The sequence below is a fragment of the Phocoena sinus genome, chromosome 15, assembly GCF_008692025.1.
Source record: "Phocoena sinus isolate mPhoSin1 chromosome 15, mPhoSin1.pri, whole genome shotgun sequence".
Taxonomy (NCBI): domain Eukaryota; kingdom Metazoa; phylum Chordata; class Mammalia; order Artiodactyla; family Phocoenidae; genus Phocoena; species Phocoena sinus.
This window is the reverse complement of record NC_045777.1, coordinates 81,984,554-82,005,376: the sequence shown is the minus strand read 5'-3', so window position 1 is coordinate 82,005,376 and position 20,823 is coordinate 81,984,554. Positions and strand designations below refer to the sequence as shown.

At 49.1% G+C, this 20,823-nt stretch overlaps 1 protein-coding gene across 4 annotated transcripts; it reads left to right on the top strand.

Moving 5' to 3' along the window:
• Window positions 1–5,755: 5,755 nt before the first annotated feature.
• Window positions 5,756–18,980, top strand: ZSCAN25 (zinc finger and SCAN domain containing 25). 4 transcript variants are annotated; one of them, XR_004345731.1, is made up of 8 exons: window positions 5,827–5,991; window positions 6,565–6,690; window positions 7,319–7,735; window positions 8,869–9,070; window positions 9,682–9,773; window positions 11,111–11,237; window positions 15,462–16,345; window positions 17,498–18,980. XR_004345731.1 is itself a non-coding variant. In XM_032604744.1 (7 exons), the coding sequence occupies exons 3-7, from the start codon at window positions 7,349–7,351 to the stop codon at window positions 16,292–16,294; spliced, it is 1,641 nt and encodes a 546-aa protein (XP_032460635.1). In that variant the 5' UTR covers window positions 5,756–5,817; window positions 6,565–6,690; window positions 7,319–7,348; the 3' UTR covers window positions 16,295–18,980. The 4 variants fall into 4 exon arrangements, 3 of the variants coding, with proteins under 3 accessions (XP_032460635.1, XP_032460634.1, XP_032460636.1); XM_032604744.1 differs by lacking the exon at window positions 5,827–5,991 and adding an exon at window positions 5,756–5,817 and having other exon boundaries at window positions 15,462–18,980; XM_032604743.1 differs by having other exon boundaries at window positions 15,462–18,980.
• The last annotated feature ends 1,843 nt before the right edge of the window (window positions 18,981–20,823 follow it).

The following is a 20,823-nucleotide window of genomic DNA, read 5'->3' as shown; positions in this document are numbered from 1 at the left end:
GCAGATACACCCTTTAAAATAACTATTATTAAGCTATTGTTAATGTGTTAAAGAAATAAAAAAAAGTGCAAAAATTTCAAAAAATGGAGAACACTCTACCGAAATGCCATTTCTCCCCGTGAGATTTGCAAGAATCAAAAGTTTGATGCAACACGTTGTGTTGGCTAACCTGTGGGGAAATAGGCACCATCATACATGGCAGATGGAAGTGCAAAATGATACAGCCCTCCTGAGGGGAATCTGGCAATACCTACAAAACCGCAGAAGCAGTAATGCTTTAACCCAAACCAAAGTCTCAATTTAAGGATTTATCCAACAGGTATACCTGCACACATCTTTAAGAATGACATAGGTGCAGGGTGATTAAGTGCTGCAGCTTTTGCAGTAACAAATGATTAGGAGCAACTCAAATGCTCATCAACAGGGGACACTTTAAATAAATTATGTTACATCCACACCAGCTTAAAAAAAAAAGAATGAGAAAGGTCTCTAAGTACTGATATGGAATGTTTTCTAGGACATATTCATGATAAAAAGCGAGGTATCTAGCATATTTCCTTTCGTGTAAGAAAAGGGGAGAAGGTAGGGACATATGTGAATATTAGTGTTTGCAAATAAATAAACACTTGAAGACCGTATAATAAATGAATGAATCTTTAGAGATGGGGGTAGATTAAGAAAGGGGGTGGAGGCTTCCCTGGTGGCACAGTGGTTGAGAATCCGCCTACCAATGCAGGGGACATGGGTTCGAGCCCTGGTCCAGGAAGATCCACATGCCGTAGAGCCTGTGCGCCCGTGCGCCACAACTACTGAGCCTGAGCTCTAGAGCCTGCGAACCACAACTACTGAGCCCATGTGCTGCAACTACTGAAGCCCGTGCGCCTAGAGCCCGTGCTCTGCAACAAGAGAAGCCATTGCGGGCTTCCCTGGTGGCGCAGTGGTTGAGAGTCCGCCTGCCGATGCAGGGGACACGGGTTCGTGCCCCGGTCCGGGAAGATCCCACATACCGCGGAGCGGCTGGGCCCGTGAGCCATGGCCGCTGAGCCTGCGACCCTGTGCTCTGCAACACGAGAGGCCACAACAGTGAGAGGCCTGCGTACCGCAAAAAAAAAAATGAGAAGCCTGCGCACCGCAACGAAGAGTAGCCCCCGCTCGCCGCAATTAGAGAAAGCCCGTGTACAGCAATGAAGACACAACACAGCCAAAAATAAATAAATAAATTTATATTTTAAAAAATGGGGTGGGTGGAGTGGGCAGAGGGAGGAGTAATAGTTCTGTGTGTAACTTCTTATATGAGTTTGGCTCTTGAATCATGTACATGTATTACCTATTCAAAAATTCATATTAAATCTTAAAGGGTAAGTTGGGTAATATAAGTCAAATATCCAACACTGTCCATACCAGCACTCTGAACTCCTATAACCTTCATTTCTATAGTTAATGCTGAAACAACGTTCACATCTGCCATTTCACTCTGTCCTGCTAAAGACAGGCCAGCTATGATTCTACCCATTTTCTTATTAAAGAACCAGAGAGGTGAAGCCCTCTGATGTTCAGTACAGGTTTTTAAAATTTTAAAGTAAACTCTGCTGCCTCTTAACCTGTTTCCTCTTTACGGTCATGACAACTTCTCCCGGCTTTCTGTATTTCACCACGTAACCTCATCTCTTCTGTCTCTTGTCAGATAATTTTCTTCCTCTCTCCCTCTGCATCTGTCCCTTTCTCCTTCCCTTCCTCCCTTTTCCCTTCTTCTTTCTTGCCCCGCCCCCATGCTCTCAATTCATTCAGTACCATGTTCTTTGCCAAAAAAAAAAAAAAAAAAAAGCCTTCATTTGCTCATCTTCCTGAAATCTGCCTTCTTTCTGACAATGCCACTTCCCTAGCAATCCTTAGTTCTAGTCTGGTCTCTCAGGGCCAGGAGCATGAGGTCAGAATTTATCTGGTTCCTTTTGCAGTTTTCAGGGTACCATTCTTAATTTTTCTCCAACAATCTCTTCTTTAAACCATGGGAAATTACGGTCAGTGATATAGAAAATCTCTTCCAGATGCAAAAGCACAACATAAAACTGCAGTAATTAAAACAGTTTGGCAGGTCCTGACACAGGATACAGATAGATTACAGAACAGAATAAGAGTACTAATATAAAGCCTACTTTATAGAGGAATATAATATTTGATAAAATTAACCTTTTAAATCAGGAAGGATTATTATTATTTTTGCGGTACGCGGGCCTCTCACCGTTGTGGCCTCTCCCATTGCGGAGCACAGGCTCCAGACGCGCAGGCTCAGTGGCCATGGCTCACGGGCCTAGCCGCTCCGTGGCATGTGGGATCTTCCTGGACGGGGGCACGAACCCGTGTCCCCTGCATCGGCAGGCGGACTCTCAACCACTGTGTCACCAGGGAAGCCCAGGAAGGGTTATTGATCCTTCAATAAATGGTTGAGGAAAACTTGCTAGCCATTTGGAAAAAAAAAAAAAGGCTGGCTGGATTTTCTTTTTTTTTTTTCCCTTTGATCAGAATGCATTTCCAACAGATCTCAGATTTAACCTAACAATAAATGTCTTAGAAGTGCGTACAGGGGATTTAAAAAATCATCTTGGAGGATGGAAGGCACAAAATGGAGAAGATTTAAAGAAAAGGGAAGGATTAATTTGAATATGTAAAACATATAATATTTTGCAGTGCACAGAGTTCCATTAAGAAAGACAAAAGGCAAATTGGAAAATATTTGCAAAACATTTGAAAAAGGGCTATTTTCCTTAATTTTCAAAAAACTCATATATCAGTAAGAAAGAGATAAACAAGCCCAACAGAAACAGAGGAAAGGGTAAAAACAGCCAGTTTGCAGAAAAGGAAATACAAGTAGCTAATGAAGGTAGGAAAAACGACTTCACTTATAATTAAGAAGTCCAAACAAAAATGTGGGCATCACTGATTTCACTCATCAGATTGGCAAAGATGAAAAAGTTTGATGACATCCAGTGTTCATGAGATTGTGGGAAAATGAACGCTATCCCCCACTGTTTGTGAGAGTGGAAATTGGTGCAGACTCTTTGCAGGATAATTTGGAAATAGCTGACAAAATTTAAAATGCATGTGACTTTTAGATCCCGTAATTCCATTTATGGGAACTCATCCTTTAGATTTATTTGCCAAAAAGTGCACAAGGGGGCTTCCCTGGTGGCGCAGTGGTTGAGAGTCCGCCTGCCGATGCAGGGGACGCGGGTTCGTGCCCCGGTCCGGGAGGATCCCACATGCCATGGAGCGGCTGGGCCCGTGAGCCATGGCCGCTGGGCCTGCGCGTCCGGAGCCTGTGCTCCGCAGCGGGAGAGGCCACAGCAGTGAGAGGCCCGCGTACCGCAAAAAAAAAAAAAAAAAAAAAAAAAAAGTGCACAAGGAATTCTGTATGATGATGTTCATCCAGGTTTCTGGTAAATCTGAATGCTGGAAACCGCCTAAATGTCCACTGATAAGCTTTATAAATCATGGGGAACACAGAACATACAGTGGAATACTGTAGAGCTGGTAAAGAGTGGGGTAGATCAGTATGTGTAGATGTGGAAAGATATGTTGTTTACTGAATAAAAGCAAAGAGCAGAACAGAATATAGTATGATTCTGTTTATGGAAAACAAACAGGATAATGCGTTTTATGCTTAGTTTGCCTATAACATTTCCGAAAAAATTCCTGAAACCTGCTTCATGGCCTCATCCTAACCTCTGATTCCTCAGGTCTCCGTGTTTTTCTTGTTGGTTTTGGTCCCTCCCCCACTCAGCTTGGACTCCATGGTCACTCAGTACAACCTTCTCCCACTAGAGCCCTCATTCCCCCCACGCCCTTGGCATTCTTTCATAATCATCCTTATGGCCAATCCTACTATTGGATTAATCCAGCTGTTTTCTTAGCCCCCAGACTGCATAGACAATTGTGTGGATTGAGTCTGTCACTTATTTTGTTTTGTTTTCAATATCAGTCGTTCAGTGTTGCTTGACAATCTTTTCATTCATTCTATGATTTTTTTCCTACTACATCATTCCTCACAACAGATATTCTAATCTTCACTCCATTATTTAGGCTCCAACCTACCATTGTCCCCTGCACTCTCAGCAGGTAACATCACTGAGAAAAGAGGTTAAGAATGAGCTCCTTAAACACTTCTCTAGAATAATTTTAAAATAATCTATTTCAGGGGTAAGCAAACTACAGCCCTTGTGTCAAATCCAGCCCTGGCTGTGAGCTAAGAATGGTTTTTACAGTTTTAAAGGATTGTAAAAATGAAGAGCAGGCGACACACTATGTGTTCTGTCTAGGATAGTTACCATCTGGCCCTTCATAGAAAAAGTTTGCTGAGCCCTAACCTAGACCATAACCCATCTTTGATTCTTTTCTTCCCCGTTCAGAGGAACCCCTTTCTCTTCTCCAAGGCTGACCTGGAAACCTGTGATCTGATCCAATCTCTCTTTGCCTCTTCCAGAATGCCTTCTTCCTTGTGTCTTCTCCATGGCAAGCTGAACGATGGTTTTTGAAGTCGCTAGGTATAGTTCAGTTTTCCAAGACAGACTAAGTCCATCAGGCTGTTTCTCTTGGTCCTCGATGACAAGGTTCAGCCTTGTCCTTCTTGGATGTGAGGGCATGTTATTAGCGAATGAGGAGGCTAGCCAACAATGTTTGCAAGATGGGTTGATAACGAAATTTGTAATATAAAAGGATGGGAGACCCTGTGAGCAGGGCTGGACTTTGCCCTGGCATGTAGTATAAGGAATGGACCCAACGTTACCTTCTTCCAGATGACCAACCAGTTGTCTGCTTTCTAAAGGTCCACTCTTATTGATATGAGATGTAGCCTTTGTCATTTACTAAATGATTCCACATTCTCTCTCATCCTCCAAATCCAATCAATCCCTAAACTTTGCCAATTTTACTTTCCCAATATGTTTGATATCCAAACTCTCCTTGCGATCTCTAGTCTCACGAATTCCCCGGTCCTGTCTCTCATCCTTTCTCTCGGGGACTGCATTATTTAGCTTCGTTTAACCCACAGTCAGTCTTCTCATCTCCCCACCTCCCTCGCCTCTTGCTCAGTCTCTCTTGCAGGTTTCTCTGTAGTATCTTTCTAAAATCTGTCCCTTCCCGCCTTCAAATCTTTCCGCGGCTTCCCATTGCCTCCAGGTTACCTAGCTCAGCCGCCTGCTCTAGCGGCTCTGAGGGTGCGGGAAAGCCACCAGTCCCCACCATTTGCTGGGCTCGTCGTGCTCCCTCCGCTGGGGGCACCTGACCTCACTATTGGGTCCATCCATCAAATCTGTGCTCAGGCGTCGGTTCCTCCAGGAAGGCTTCCCTGACTAGCGCCTACGCCTACGCCCCCCAACACTACCCAGGGTGGAGGTCCCTTATGTGAACCCACAATACTCGGTGCTACCCTCCATCACCCTCCGCCCCTAACCCTCGCAAAAAGCGCCGGAGGCTGCAATAAACACTTGTCGGCCGACGGGTCTCTAAAGTCTTTGTGGGAGGCGCGGTACCCTGCGGCGCGTCCGGAGGGTCCTTCCCACCGGGGGAACGCAGGTGCAAAGGCACGGAGGCGCAAAGGGGCCTGGCGACCGCGAGCCTCCAGGGGAGTAGGTAGGCGGGGTAGGAGCCCCTGGCGGTCCAGCGCGCGCTCCCGAAAGGTCCCCGGGGACGAGCGACCATCGAGACGCACCGGCCTCCGAGAGTCCTAGAGGGGAAACGGAAGGGGCCCTTCCTTGACGCACCTGTCTGACAGCGTCCGTCGCCCACTTCCGATCCGCCGCGGGCCTGGCGAGCCCGGCACAGGTGCGGGGCTGCGGGCGGAAGTGGCCGGGGTTCTGGGGCTGGGCTGAGGGCCTGCTGCGGGCCTCGGTAGCTGCGAGGCTGTCGCCGCGGGCGGCGCGTCTCCCCGGAGCTGACTCCCGCGGCACCGAGTCTTTGCGGGTCGGGACCCTGGGGGCCGCACCGCGCTGGGCTCAGGTAGGAGCCAGGCTGATCCCGCCCGGCCAGGGTTGCCTTAACGGAGGGGTGTCCACGACCCTGATCTCTTGAACCAAAGCGGAACACTGTGAAGAGTGGGAGTGGTCGTTCTAGAACCAGACGCTCATTTAAAGAAACCATGGGAAGCCTGTTTGTCGAGTGCTAGGGGTAAAAGATGAGTGAGGACCTTTCCTGACTAAAGGGAATCTGGCAGACGGAGGGAGACACAGGGGTAAACATTCGTACTATAATGCGGTAAATGCAACCATGAACAAATGCAATAGCTAGAAAGCCAGGAAAGAGAAATCTCAATTGATGCAGCAGAGAAAATGAATAGACTGAAAATGTAAATAGATTTAAGATAGGTAGGTAGGTAGGTAGATACTTAGGTAGATAGGTAGATACAGAAACTTCCAATAGAATGTTAAGCAGACAGTTGAAGTATTAAATGAGAGTATGTGCTCACATGCTTTCTGAATGGTAAAGCCTACACAAGTTAGAAATCTTCTGATCAATTAAAGTAATGAGATATATATATATATATATATATATATATTCTGTTGTTTTCTTTAGGCCGAGTACACCGTCACATCCTAGCAACCAGCATGTCTATTGGTTTTACCTCCCAGATGTCTTGACTTTGTCTGCTTCTCTGTCACCACATTGATCTAAGTCTCTTATCTCCTGCTTGGACCACTGGTAAGCGCAGTTTCCCTTCTTGACCCTTCTTATCTGTTCTCTATTGACACTTCCTAGGCAGAGTGACCTTTGAAGAACATGTATCTCCCCACTAAAATAAGGAATAAGAGTAAAGCCCATAATTCTTAGTGTGTGCCCAGGCCCTCGGTAATGTGGTTTCCGCCTGCCTCTGAGCTCTTTCCCTCCCTCACCCTGCTGAAGCCACACTGCACTGGGGCGTGTTCTCAGACTGCAGAGTAATTTCTAGCCCCAAGGCTTTTGCCTGGAATGCTCTTTCAATGATTGGCTCATCTCATTCATTCGTTGGGTCTTAGCCTAAGCACTATTTATTCAGAAAAGCCTTCTCCAAGTCACCAAGTTTTTTTTTGTTTTTTTTTTTTTTGTGTGTTACGCGGGCCTCTCACTGTTGTGGCCTCTCCCGTTGCGGGGCACAGGCTCCGGACGCGCAGGCTCAGCGGCCATGGCTCACGGGCTCAGCCGTTCCGCGGCACGCGGGATCTTCCCGGACCGGGGCACGAACCCGCGTCCCCTGCATCGGCAGGCAGACTCTCAACCACTGCGCCACCAGGGAAGCTCTCCCTGTGTCTTATTTATGCTGTTCTCATTGTCTGTCTGGTCTTCCCAACAGACCCTCAGTCTTCTGGGAGGGAGTGTGAAGATGCTTAAAGAGTGTCCAGGGATGGCAGAAGATCGTCAGCAGCAAATGGGTGTCCCTGTGGTAAAACTGGAGAAAGAGTTGCCGTGGGGCAGGGCGAGGGAAGGCCCCAGCCCGGAGACTTTTCGCCTGAGGTTTCGGCAGTTCCGCTACCAGGAGGCGGCTGGTCCCCAGGAGGCCCTCAGGGAGCTCCAGGAGCTCTGTCGCCAGTGGCTGCGCCCCGAGCTGCACACCAAGGAGCAGATCCTGGAGCTGCTGGTGCTGGAGCAGTTCCTGACCATCCTGCCCCGGGAGTTCTACGCCTGGATTCGGGAGCACAGCCCGGAGAGCGGCAAAGCCCTTGTGGCCGTGGTGGAGGGCTTCACGGAGGGAGCCCTGGAGGCCAAGGCGGTGGGTGAGAAGGGGGATCTGGGTCTCGTTCTGTTGGTGCGGGAAGCGAGAGGTTTGAGGAAGCAGTGGGAGTGGATGAGGTGCAGAATCTCCCTCCTCTGCTCCCCGACCATCTGGGGTACATTTTGGAGGGCAGAGGAGGGAAGCCATACCCAGGGAAGACGCAGGGCCGGTGGAAGGGCTGTCAGCTCCTTTTTTGGTCATCAGGGCAGAGGCCTGGCCATATTTCCCTTGTGAGCCTCAGGTCCAAAGAAGGCAGTTGTGATCTATTTCAAGGGCCCTGGTAGACTCATTCCTCTTTGGGCAGAGATGCATGTGGTGATGCAGGGAATTCCGGAATTCCACTTGGTGAGTATTCTTCCTGAGAAGCATTGTCTGGAACAGTGCCGTTTCCACGTCTGGGACGTTGGCTGAGACGGCTCACGTAGTGAGTGACTTTGCATCTCAGATGCTCCCTTGGGACTCTGGCCATGTGTCTGTCCCTCTCTGGTAGTTTCCCAATTGCCGTCTGGGAAAGAGAGGGCAGGACTGAACGTTACTGTCTTGCTTGCAGGTAACAATCTGTCTTCATTTTGTTCTCCCTTTTCCCACCGCAGTCACCCCTGACTTCCTGTATAGTCCTAAGAGAGTTGTTTTGTTTTTTTTACTCCCTACCAAGGAGCTTAAAAGTGGACCAGGAAAGGCCTGTTCTTGTGAGTTCTGGTTTTCCTTGCTATTTCTAGAGCAGTTTTTTTCTCACTGATTCACCGCACAGTCTAGGCTTTGTAGTTTTTACTTTCAGCATCTGTGATTGGGGAATCTTTTTTCTAATAGTGAGTGTTTTGGGCTAAAGTTCTCATTGGAATAGTAATAACATCTCTCTGTGATACTGTTCATGGTGGAATTTGATCAGTATTGGCATGGGCAGAAGGGACCCTTGTAAAATGGCATGGATGCATAGAAGCTGCTCAGCGCCTGATAGGCAGTTTAGCCTCCTTTTCACCTTCTCACTCACGTCCTGGGGAAGAGCTGAGCCGGCTTATCCTTGTCTCCCCTGCAGCTGCAGTGGGTCTCTTTTTTAGGTTTTAATTCAACCCCTTTCATAACAGCCTTATGCAGGCCTCATTCTAATAGGTGTTGGGGCCTGTTCTTAGGTTCCGTGCCGTGTGCCGGGAGAGCAGGAGGAGACAGCACTTTGCAGAGGTCCTTGGGAGCCAAGTGTCCACTTGGGACCCGTGGAGGTCAAGCCCGAGTGGGGGCTGCCCCACGGGGAAGGAATTCAAGGCCTCGACCAAGGCGCTGAGGAGCAGCTCAACCAGGATCCTGGAGAGGGGACACAGGCCTTCCAGGAGCAGGGTAAGCTGCAAGCAGTGAGGAAGAAAGGGCACAGAAAAGGGTGCTTCGTGCCCTGCCCCCTCCCCTTTCCTTTACAAACCCTGCAGTTGATAAACTAAGTTACCTGTAGCGTGCAGTTCTGGGTTTTCCTGGCTACTTCCTGGACTTCAGTAAGAAACAGATGAAGTGAAATTGTTTTCTATAGCTCGATCTCCTGATTTCTGCGGGGGATATCTGGTATCACGCTCTCTTATCATTTCTTCTCCTTTCCCTCACATCCCTTCTAGAAACTGCCAGGAAGTATGTAGCTGACATGTAGGGATATTTTGTTTAAGTGGGCAGATAAACTGAATCCCTAAGAGTGACATGTGACTTACTGTGTTGCTGAATCTCAAGGCGGGTTATTGCTGTAGCGTGACTTGGGAGCGTGAACAGCCCTGAAGGGCAGTGCATATTGGGTCGGGCCCTTTTTCCTAGCTGAGAACAGGGTTAGAACAGGGTAGGGTACACCCACACCTACCTGTCTGGAGTCTCCTTATGGTTCCTGGGGTTCTGTGTCAGGCACTAGACGCCTGTGGACGAGCTGCTGCAGGACAGCGCTAATCCTGCTCCTGGTTTATTTCCCTGCTCAGCTCTGCCAGTTCTTCCGGCTGGTCCTGGCCTCCCTGCAGTGAGCACCAGAGACCAAGAGATGGCAGTGGGGTTCCTTACAGCTGGATCCCAGGTGAGCTGTGACTGCTCTTCAGGGATCCTGATGTCGCTTTGAATGAGGCTCACCTTCCCCAAGATTTCTCCTCACAGGAGAGCACCGTCCGCAGAGTTGAATTATTCTACCTTTCTTGTTCTGATAGATGTGACAGCTTTGTTTTCTCCACTACATCCTCAGTTATTAATTTGAATTGAGCCTTATGCCAGCGGTCCTCAACCTTTTTGGCATCAGGGACTGGTTTCGTGGAGGACAAGTTTTCCACGGATGGCTGTGGGGGGATGGTTCAGGCAGTAATTTGAGTGATGGGGGCGGCAGAGGAAGCTTCACTCGCTCACTGCTCACCTCCTGCTGTGCGGCCCGGTTCCTAACAGGCCGCGGTCTGGTACCGGTCTGGGGGTTGGGGACCCCTGCCTTAGGGTCTAGGCATGAGGCTCAGTTCACTCATTTGGATTACTCTTTGTTTTTTTTTTTTTTCTTTTTTTTCCTCCATCGACTCAGTATTACTCTTGTAATTGTGAGGAGGAAGACATTAGTGGTGGAAATCCCAGAGGCGTGATCTAGGGTGTGGTGGATGGCCAGGAGGTCAGTAGCCCTTTGTGGATGCGCTTTATGGATACTTCTGCCGCTGCTCTTCCTCTGGACCCCATCCTCCCCCCACGTCAGCAGGAGGGAAGCGACTCGGGTGGGCGCTCCCAGGAGCCCTGAGCCGAGTGGTCTCTCTGGCCCCTTCTGTGGGAATTCCCAGAAGTGACTCAAGTTTGAGCTCACTAAAGCCGTATTTGGGCAAGGGTTGATGCCTGTGCTGTTTGCTGTTTCTGTTTTCCAAGCATATTGTTTAGAGGAGATGAAGAAAGGACATCAAAGTTTTTGAATTTGGTCAGAGCCTCTCCTTCTACCACAGTAGTTCTTCACGGTGTCGTGACGACGACACATTGATTTCAACACAACGTTGTTCTTGAGGCAGGGCCAGCCCGAGTTTTTACTTATCTCTGAGGGAAAGTCAGTTCTGGTTGAGGGGCTAAACAGCAGCCCCCAGTCTCCATCAAACATGAGGCTCGAGTGCAGGTGATTGAACGGTGGAAGTTAGAGGCCGCAGTTGTTGGGTACCAGCCAAGTGGCTGCAGCAGAGGCTCAAAAATACAGTGGCTCAGACAAGTCCATCGTTCTCTGCCATTAAACTGTCGAGAGGGAGGCCCTTCTGGCCCCACTCGGAACCATCTAGGGACCCGCATTCCTTCTGTCTTCCTGCTCTGTTCTCCCCTGGAATGTTGTCCCCTGTGTCTCTCTGCTTTTCCACTGCTCCTGCCTCGGGATTATTTCTTTATCCATAACCATCTCCTGTGCTGTTTCAGGGGTTGGGCCCTTTTAAAGACATGGCCCTGGCTTTCCCCGAGGAGGAGTGGAGGCACGTGACCCCAGCCCAGATAGACTGCCTTGGGGAGTACGTGGAGCCCCAGGACTGCGGGGTCTCACCTCCAGGTAAGACTGTTTCCATCCCGGAGGTAAGAAACTGAGGAGTGAAAGCTGTAGGTCAGGGTTGTTGTCCTTGCCCCAGATTTCAGAACCTGATGCTACTGATAAAGGAAGGGAATATCACGGCAGATGAGTAAATGGGTCTGTGGAAAGTGCGTGGACCAAGGCGCATAGGAGCTGGTGAGGTGCTTTCCTGGGTCAGGAGAGGAGCAGACAAGGAGCAAGAAAACACCAGGTAGTTATTCTGGCTGAAATGAGACAGGTCGGTTGTTAGGATGCCCTGAACGAACTCCTACTGTGTCTGTAGTTGAAGGGGACTGAGGGCTTGAGAGCAAGAGAAAAGCAGCGAAAGGGGGATCCTCTGATCTCTTTCACCAGCCTGTGTTTATGGAGCGCTCCCTTGTTTGCAGGCCCCACGTTAGCAGTTCTGTGTTGGGGCAGGACTGACGTTCATGAAACCTCGGAGCCCACAGTGTGTGGGTGCAGGAGGGCACGGGGCTGCAGTGGGATCTCAGCAGTGGATGGGGCTGGTGTGGGCTGGTGTTGCAGAGCAAGCGGGGCCCTGGCCGGGCGTCTCAGGTGGCAGCCGGGTTTTACCTGGGGTCAGAGCTGGGAGGAAAGGTGCTTGTGGGGGAGAAGCAGCAGGAGAAGGTAGGAGGGAAGGGTGAGCCTGGAAAGTGCACACCGAGGGCCCACCAGGGACAGCCGGTGAACACTGCGGAGGGCTAGGGACGAGGGGTGACAGCCCCGCGGCTTGGGGTGGGCGGTGGGGAGAGGGGAACCGTGGCTGCGAAGGGCCCCCTCCTTTGTTCCCTCTGATTCTCTCTTTCCTCCTCTCATCACTTCTTTGTAAGTCATGTGCTGACCACTCACCTGTACTGACGTCTCCTGGTCTTTTTTCATCTTAAAACATGTTAAAACATGTTTCATCTTAAAACATGCAAACGTGTCGTACAGTCGACCCATTAACAACAGAGGTTTGATCTGTGTGGGTCCACTTACACGTGGATTTTTTTCAATGAATACGTACTACAGTCCCGCATGATCTGCTGTTGGTTGAATCTGCGGATGAGGAAGCTTGGATACGGAGGGCCGACTGTAAAGTTAAATGTGGAGTTTTGACTAGCGGTCATCACAGAGTAGTGTCAGTGGCAGTATACTGGGAGGCCTGGGTCCAGTACAAGGCTGTCACCCATGATGAAGAGATGTGCGATTTCTGTGATGGCAAAGGACGTGGAACCCCTCTGAGGTAAATGCAGAGCGCAGGAGCCGTGCGTGGTGCACCCATGGAGGTGCCAGCATCCTAGCGCCTTCATCCTGGCGCTGGGAATGGGCCTCTGCCAAGGCCGCCACTGTGTTCCCAGCAAGTTTTTACACCCTCCTGGCCATTCTGACTGTTCTAGAGACTCTGGCTTTATGCTTGTCCTCTTATCTGCTCACTGTTTCAAAACAACCCCCGTACTTCCCTAACGTTTACGCTGAGACTGGGTGAGCCGGAGGTCTGCTTCCCAAGCATAGCATCCTCTAGCCGTCTCAACCTTGAGTCTTCCTGAGAGTTCTTCCCATGTGATTGCAGCTCTTGCATTGACAGCTGTCTAGGATTGGGCCTGAGAAAATAAACATAAATTCCATGATACATAATATCTAGCTCGTACTCACATTTCCCCATGTCCAGTTAGGTTCATGCATTGCATTTAATTTTAATTTTGCTGTACGTAACACCTCAAACCTGGAAACTACCCAGATGAATATCAGCCAGATTAATAAGGAGAGTGTCACGTACTCTTACAGTATAACATCATACACTGATGAGAGGGAATGTAGTGCTGCTACAGCTACACCACGATACAGGTGAACCGCACACGCGTAATATTGAGCAGAAGAAGCAGACACAATGTGTGAATCAAATATGTAAAGCTTGGGAACTTTATCACCATACTTTATGGTGATAAAAGCCTGGATAACACATTACCCTGGGGGCAGGATGGTGTCACCAGTCTCCGGAGGGGACTGGAGGGGCTTCTGGGTGCTCGTGATGTTGTTTCTTGAAGTGGCTGCTATTTAATGGTCATCTTCATTATGAAAATTCTTTCAGCTCTTTATGTTTTGCACACTTACTTTTGTGAAAGGTGCAAAATAAAAGAATACATCAGAAGTGAGAGCTGTGTCCTTCATATTTTATCACGTCACGAGGCATGAAACGTTCTTTTTCCCTTTAGCTTTTTTTTTTAAAAATTAATTTATTTTTGGCTGCGTTGGGTCTTCATTGCTGGGCGCGGGCTTTCTCTAGTTGCGGCGAGCGGGGGGCTCCTCTTCGTTGTGGTGTGCGGTCTTCTCATTGCGGTGGCTTCTCTTGTTGTGGAGCACGGGCTCTAGGCATGTGGGCTTCATAGTTGTGGCTCGTGCGCTCTAGAGCGCAGGCTCAGTAGTTGTGGCGCACAGACTTAGTTGCTCCGCAGCATGTGGGATCTTCCCAGAGCAGGGCTCGAACCCGTGTCCCCTGCATTGGCAGGCAGATTCTTTTTTTTAAAGAAATTTATTTACTATTTTTGGCTGTATTGAGTCTTTGTTGCTGAGCATGGGCTTTCTCTAGTTGCGGAGAGAGGGGGCTACTCTTAGTTGTGGTGCGCGGGCTTCTCATTGCGGTGGCCTCTCTTGTTGCAGAGCACAGGCTCTAGGCGTGTGGGCTTCAGTAGTTGTGGCACATGGGCTCAGTAGTTGTGGCTCACGGGCTCCAGAGCACAGGCTCAGCAGTTGTGGCGCATGGGCTTAGTTGCTCCGCGGCATGTGGGATCTTCCTGGACCAGGGGTTGAACCCATGTCCCCTGCATTGGCAGGCGGATTCTTAACCACTGCGCCACCAGAGAAGTCCCCTGGCAGGACGATTCTTAACCACTGTGCCACCAGGGAAGTCCCTCCCTTTATCTTTTAATGGGCTTGCCTGAAACGACTCTTTCCTGTTTAAGCATCACCTGTCATTTCCCTCTTTTCTTTTTGGCTTCTTTGCTCCCTAGTACCTCTTTTCTCTCTTCTCCTTCCCTTCCTCTTGATCTTCTATAAACAACTATTAATTTAGAGAGGGTATAAGAGGGATCACAGGAAGGACTTGTAGAAGGGCGTTTCAGTCCTAATAAATACGCCAATGTAGAGGTAGTCTGGTACAGACTGGGTTCATTCACTCATCCGACAGTCATGAAGCGTCTCCCCTGAGTCAGTCCCTGTGCCAGGCTCCCAGAGACCCAGGTTAATAAAACAGGGTGAGGTGGAGGGCACAGTGCGAGCAGGGATAGTGAGCTGAGGGAGGACATGCAGTGCCGGGAGCTCCCCATTGCTGGAACAGGTCTGTGATCCTGGGGAAGCTGAACATCTCAGATGACCGTAGAATAGCACGCGCAACAAGGTCAGTCGTAAGTAAGTGTGGAATAAACGGTGCTAATTGAGTATACGTGTTGATGAGACCCAGGATGGGGCAGTAATCTGGGCAAGTTCCTTAGAGGAAACCATTGAGTTAGATTTTGAAGGAAAGCAAAGTCTGACTTAGTAGGAAGTTAAGAGGGAGGGCATTAAAATTTAGCAGACTGTTCTGTAAAAGGGCATGGAGATTGTCTGAGCTTGGGCTGCTGTAACAAAATACCAGAGAATGGGCGGCTTAGACAACAGACATTTATATCTCACAGTTCTGGAAGCTGGGAAGTCCAGGATCCAGTTGCTGGCATATTTGTTGTCTGGTGAGGGCCTCTCTTCCTGGTTCATGGGTGGTCACCTTCTTGCCTTGTCATCACGTGGCTGAGGGAGGGAGACATCTTGTGTCTCTTCCTTTTTTTATAAGGACCTTAATCCCATCATGAAGGATCATGCTCACATGGCCTCTGTGTGTGCAGAGAGCCAGCTCTGGCTTCTCTTCTTAGAGGACATAATCCCATCCTGGGGGCTCCACCCTCATGCCCTCAGCTAATTAGTGCCCAGAGGCCTCACCTCCTAATAGCAGCACCTGGGGGCTTAGAGCTTCAACCTGTGAATTTAGGAGGGAACACAAACAGTCCGTAACAGATGGAAAGAAGTAAAGGAATGTCTGGTTTTAGAGTCAGAGAACGTCAAATGTACTGAGGTTGTTGGTTAAAGGAAAAAAGAAGGAATTGTTAGTGGGACACCCTTAGAAGCCAGGTTCTAACATGGAAGTTTACCTTCAGATGTGTTTCAGTATCGGTCTGTATCTCCCTTGTCCTGTAGGCCTGGGGAGCAAGGAAAAGGAGGCGAAGACCCAGCCGGCAGACCCCAAGGGGCCGCTTGCCCGGGGGCCGGCAGAGAGGTTTGGGGAAGACTCTCTCCAGGTCCCGGAGCTCGGAAGAACCTGTGAGCAGGAGGCCGGGAGCTCGGTGGGGAACGCGCCCGGGCCACCCCCTCCCCAGCGCGGCATTGCCCCCCTGCCTGATGACCTCAAGACCCACAGCTCCTTCTGGAAGCCTTTCCAGTGCCCCGAGTGCGGAAAAGGCTTCAGTCGGAGCTCAAATCTGGTCAGACACCAGCGGACCCACGAAGAAGACAAGTCCTACGGCTGCGGGGAGTGCGGGAAAGGCTTCGCGCTGCGTGAGTACCTCCTGAAGCACCAGCGGACCCACCTGGGCAGGCGGCCGTACGCGTGCGGCGAGTGCTGGAAGACCTTCAGCCAGCGGCACCACCTGGAGGTCCACCAGAGGAGCCACACGGGCGAGAAGCCCTTCCAGTGCGGGGACTGCTGGAAGAGCTTCAGCCGCCGGCAGCACCTGCAGGTGCACCGGCGGACGCACACCGGGGAGAAGCCCTACACCTGCGAGTGCGGCAAGCGCTTCAGCAGGAATGCCAACCTGGCCGTGCACCGGCGGGCCCACACCGGGGAGAAGCCCTACGGCTGCCAGGTGTGCGGGAAGCGGTTCAGCAAGGGGGAGCGGCTGGTCAGGCACCAAAGGATCCACACTGGGGAGAAGCCCTACTGCTGCCCTGCCTGCGGCCGGAGCTTCAACCAGCGGTCCATCCTCAACCGGCACCAGAAGACGCAGCATCGCCAGGAGACCCCAGGGCAGTGAGGGCGCCCGGCCGAAATGCCCGTCTTCTGCTCACAGAAGGTGCCGGAGAAGGTGGGGCCTTCTGGAACCGCCAGGCGGAGGGAGACCTCATTGGAGGATGTGCCCCCCTTTACTCACTGAAGGGTTGGGGGCGTCGAGGGACGTTGGGGGCAGAGAGGCGCTTTCACCCATTTTCTTTCCACTCGTTTTACACATAGGGGAAGGGAGAGGCCTGGTTTATTTGAGAGGCCAGAGGGCACAGCATCTCACGTCTCCTACCCAAGTGGTGCTCGTACTTTCTCTTACCCTTTTTGAGGAAGCGGTATCCGGAGTTTCAGTTCAGGTCCTGGTTTTTCTCCTTCAGTGGATGTTCACGTCCACCTCCTGAGCGAGTCTGGTTGTCAAGGTGAAATCTTGTCCCGTGTCGGCAGCTTGAACCTCGTTTTTCTGAGGGCTGTGTCCCTTCAAGAACATTAGCTCTGTCTCCCTTCCTTCCCCCAATTCTCTTTTCCATTTAACAGATATTTATTTGCTAAATAACACCTACTGTGCGCCTGGTTCTGGGAGTGCAGTGAACGAGACAGATGAGACCTCATTCCCCTGGAGCTTGTGATTGGGCCCTGGAAGCAGACTCGTTAATAACGCAGAGCGCCCTCAGTTCCCTTCACAGCCAGTGCCGAGAGAGAGGAAGTCCTCTCAGGCTCATTCCGCGCTCCTTCTGCCCTGCCCCTCCAGGTGCCTGATCTTTTCCTCCCAGCTGGGGTCGCTCAGGCAGCCTCCTTTATTTTACTTTATTTGCGGCCCCCTTTGTCTCTGTGACAGTCTACTCGTTGGTGGTTTCCCCATTCCATTATTCCTTGAACAATAACAACTGTCCACACATCTGTTAGGAAATTAATATTTTGCTTTTGATCAGTGTATAAACATGAGAGTATTTTAAACAAACATCCAGGTCTGTATAAAATTCTAATTAAATGGGGCCGAAAGATGAACTAGTATTAATACCCTGTATTTGATGGCACTTTACAGTATATAAAATGTGCTGCTTCCCTGTTTTCTCACTGGACTTGTTCCACAAATATTTATTGAGGCCCGACAGTGTGCCAGGAACTCTTCTAGGTGCTTGAAGTACATCAATGAATAAAATAGGCAGGGTGTGGAGGTGCGGTGGGAAATCCCTGTCCTCGTGGAGCTTACGTGTTGGTCAATGTATTTGATCTTCAGAACCACCCAAAGTGGAACCCGTGGCTGTTCCCCGGGACCCTTTGGACCTGGCATCTGAGCCTGTGCCTCAGTCCTGTCAGCTGGCCCTGAAATGCATTCGCCACCACCTACCTCTTGTTCCTGAATCATCTCTGTCCTCAGTGCATCTCGGTCCTTGTCATCTGAGAGGTACTTGGGGTCCTCAGGGCCACCTGGAGATGATGAGACGGTAGCAGTCTGTTTTGCATGAGTGCCAATTAACGAAAGACAAAGATGTTTGTAGGCATCAAAAACACACATTTTTTAAAAAATGAGAAGATGCAGTGATTGTAAATGTGTTTAAGCTTTCTTATATTATTTTGCCGTCATTAAAGGTTTCCCTTTCTCTTGGACGTTCTGGAAACCGCCTAACTAGCCTGGACCGTGCTGCAGTGTCGTAATGCTGTGCCTTTGGACGCCGGCTGCTGAGTGATTAGTTTTCTGACGGGACTGTAAGTTAGTCTGTCTTTGGACTGTGTCCTGTAATTGCAAGATGTGATTTGTCTCATGGTGCCTCTTGACATTATATTCTTTCACTGGGATATTTTTCCCCCCATTTTCCATTGTAAATAAGGTAAATGGTAATGACTTTAAAACAGAGAGTTACATTACTCAGTCCACCTTGAAAAACATTATTTTATCACTCATTTCTTGGCAGATAACCGTGGTGTTTACTTTTGATTTAGCGAATGATCTCCTGGCCCTTCAGTTGTCCCCATGAGGCTGCGCTGACCAGGGCGCTGTGAGATGTCCGTTCTCTGAGATGCTGGGCTGCTACTTCTCAGCAACATCGAGGGCCAGATGCAGAGTCAGCTCTTTTCTTCCCCATGCCCCAGACAAGCCAGGCAAGGCTTACAGCCACCTGGAGGCCAAACCCAGTAAGAGGCTTTTCCTAAGCCTCTGGCCTGTAGTCTGTGTGACGTGGGGGCTGACCTGACCTGAGTTTGGCCTTTTCTGGAAGGTCTGTATTCCAGAGCTAGGTGGGGAGTTTGGGGCCAGCGTGGCCTCCGAGTTGCTCATCAATGGGCTTCTGTTTACCTGAATTAAGTGGTAGATTCTCTGGTCATACACTGGGTTTCCAGTCAGTTGAGATCTCTTGAGGGAGCTTCTGTAAGAGGCCTTGCTGTCTTTCCCACGTGGGCTCCCCTGTCTGCTTTGAGACCAAAGCTCATGGACAGTTCCTCAAAAGAGTCTCAGAAGAAATCTTTCCCCATGGAGTTGTAGTAGCCTTATTTTTGGTATCTATTCAAATGTCAAATATTGTTTTCTGTATTTTTCTATTTAGGAATTTTTCATAATAGAAAATTTCAAACATAGATAAATGAATCCTCATGTATTCATCATTCAGCTTTATTTATTTATTTATTTATTTATTTATTTTGCGATACATGGGCCTCTCACTGTTGTGGCCTCTCCCGTTGCGGAGCACAGGCTCCGGATGCGCAGGCTCAGCAGCCATGGCTCATGGGCCCAGCCGCTCCGCGGCACGTGGGATCTTCCCAGACCGGGGCACGAACCTGTGTCCCCTGCATCGGCAGGCAGACTCTCAACCACTGCGCCACCAGGGAAGCCCATTCAACTTTAATATATACTCATAACCAATCTTGTTTTATCTCTACCCCATCCTCCTCCTCATCTTCCTCCCCAGTTGAAGTATTTTAAAGCAAATCCCAAATGTTGTTTATAGATATTTCAGTGTATACCTCTAAATGGTAAGGATTCTTAAAAAAAAAACCCAAAACCCCACAATACTATTATCATACCTAAGAAACTGAGCAGTTGCTTAATTCCAAATTAATATTTTAAAAAAACCCCACAATTAAAAAAAAACCTTCTTTAAGATCAAAGTAAGAAGACTTCCCTGGTGGCGCAGTGGTTTAAGAAGCCACCTGCCAATGCAGGGGACACGGGTTCGAGCCCTGGTCTGGGAAGATCCCACATGCCACAGAGTAACTAAGCCCGTGCAGTACAACTACTGAGCCTGCACCCTAGAGCCCGCAAGCCACAACTACTGAGCCTGCGTGCCACAACTACTGAGCCTGCGTGCCACAACTACTGAAGCCAGTGCACCTAGAGGCCGTGCTCCACAATAAGAGAAGCCACCGCAATGAGAAGCCCGCACACTACAACAAAGAGTAGCTCCTGCTCGCCAAAACTAGAGAAAACCCGTGCGCAGCAACGAAGACCCAATGCAGCCAAAAAAAAAAAAAAAAGTAAGAGCCGTAAATTTTAATTTATTGCTTTGTCTTCTAAGGCTAATAATCTATAGTTCCTATCCCTTTTTCCCCTTGAAAAGAATTTTCTTTTTAATTGTAATTTTTTATTTGGCTGGGCTGCATGGCTTGTGGGATCTTAGTTCCCCGACCAGGGATCGAACCCACACCCCCTGCAATAGAAGCGTGGAGCCCTAACCACTGAACCGCCAGGGAAATTCCCCTCCCCTTGAAATTCATTTATTGAAACAACTGAATTATTTATCCTGTGGAGTTTCTCACACTCTGAATTTTATTGTTTGCATACTCATGGCATAATTTAATATAGCTCTCTGCCATCTGATTAACTAAAAACTTAGGTGTAGAGGTGTAGCCAGATTTGTATTTCACACTTTGGCAAGAACACATTGCAGATGGTGGCATGTCTGGTTGTTTCTCATTATATGATGTTGGGAGCCTAAATGCATTTATTTCATTAATTCTATAAAAGATTATAAAAGATTCTTCGTTTATTAGCTGGAAAGCTTCTGTAAGAAATTTCCCCTCAAAAAAAAAAAAAAGAAATTTCCCCTCACTATTAGATACAGTTCCTAGAGGAAAGGAAATGCTTGACTCTTCCTTCCCTTTATTTACCTGTTTTCACAATAATAATGATCTGGTGGCTTTGCTTCTTATAAAAGTGATCAGTTATTATTATTTTTTAATCAAAATGCATTAATGAATCCAAACCAATCCACCACAATTGTTATTCTTATTGATCCTCAAATCATTTCACTTTTGGCCAGTGGGAACCTCTTCACATTGGCTCCTAAATGGACATAACCCTAATCATCTTTGATAGCTTCTCTACTGTCTGGTGTGACAAGTTGTTACAAGATCATCTTGTGCATTTCCTGCCCCTTTTGGGAGTGAAGGGAAGTGCTATTAATTATGTCAGGACAGTGGTGTAAATGGGACTCCAGGACAAACAGGGGTATTTGGTCGCTTTATATTTAGCCTTCACTGTGTATGGTTGGGTGTCTGCAGTTCCCTCACACAGGGCTAACGTGCACTTCAGGGCCTGGCTGCGCATCGTGGGCCATGCTGCTGTGACAG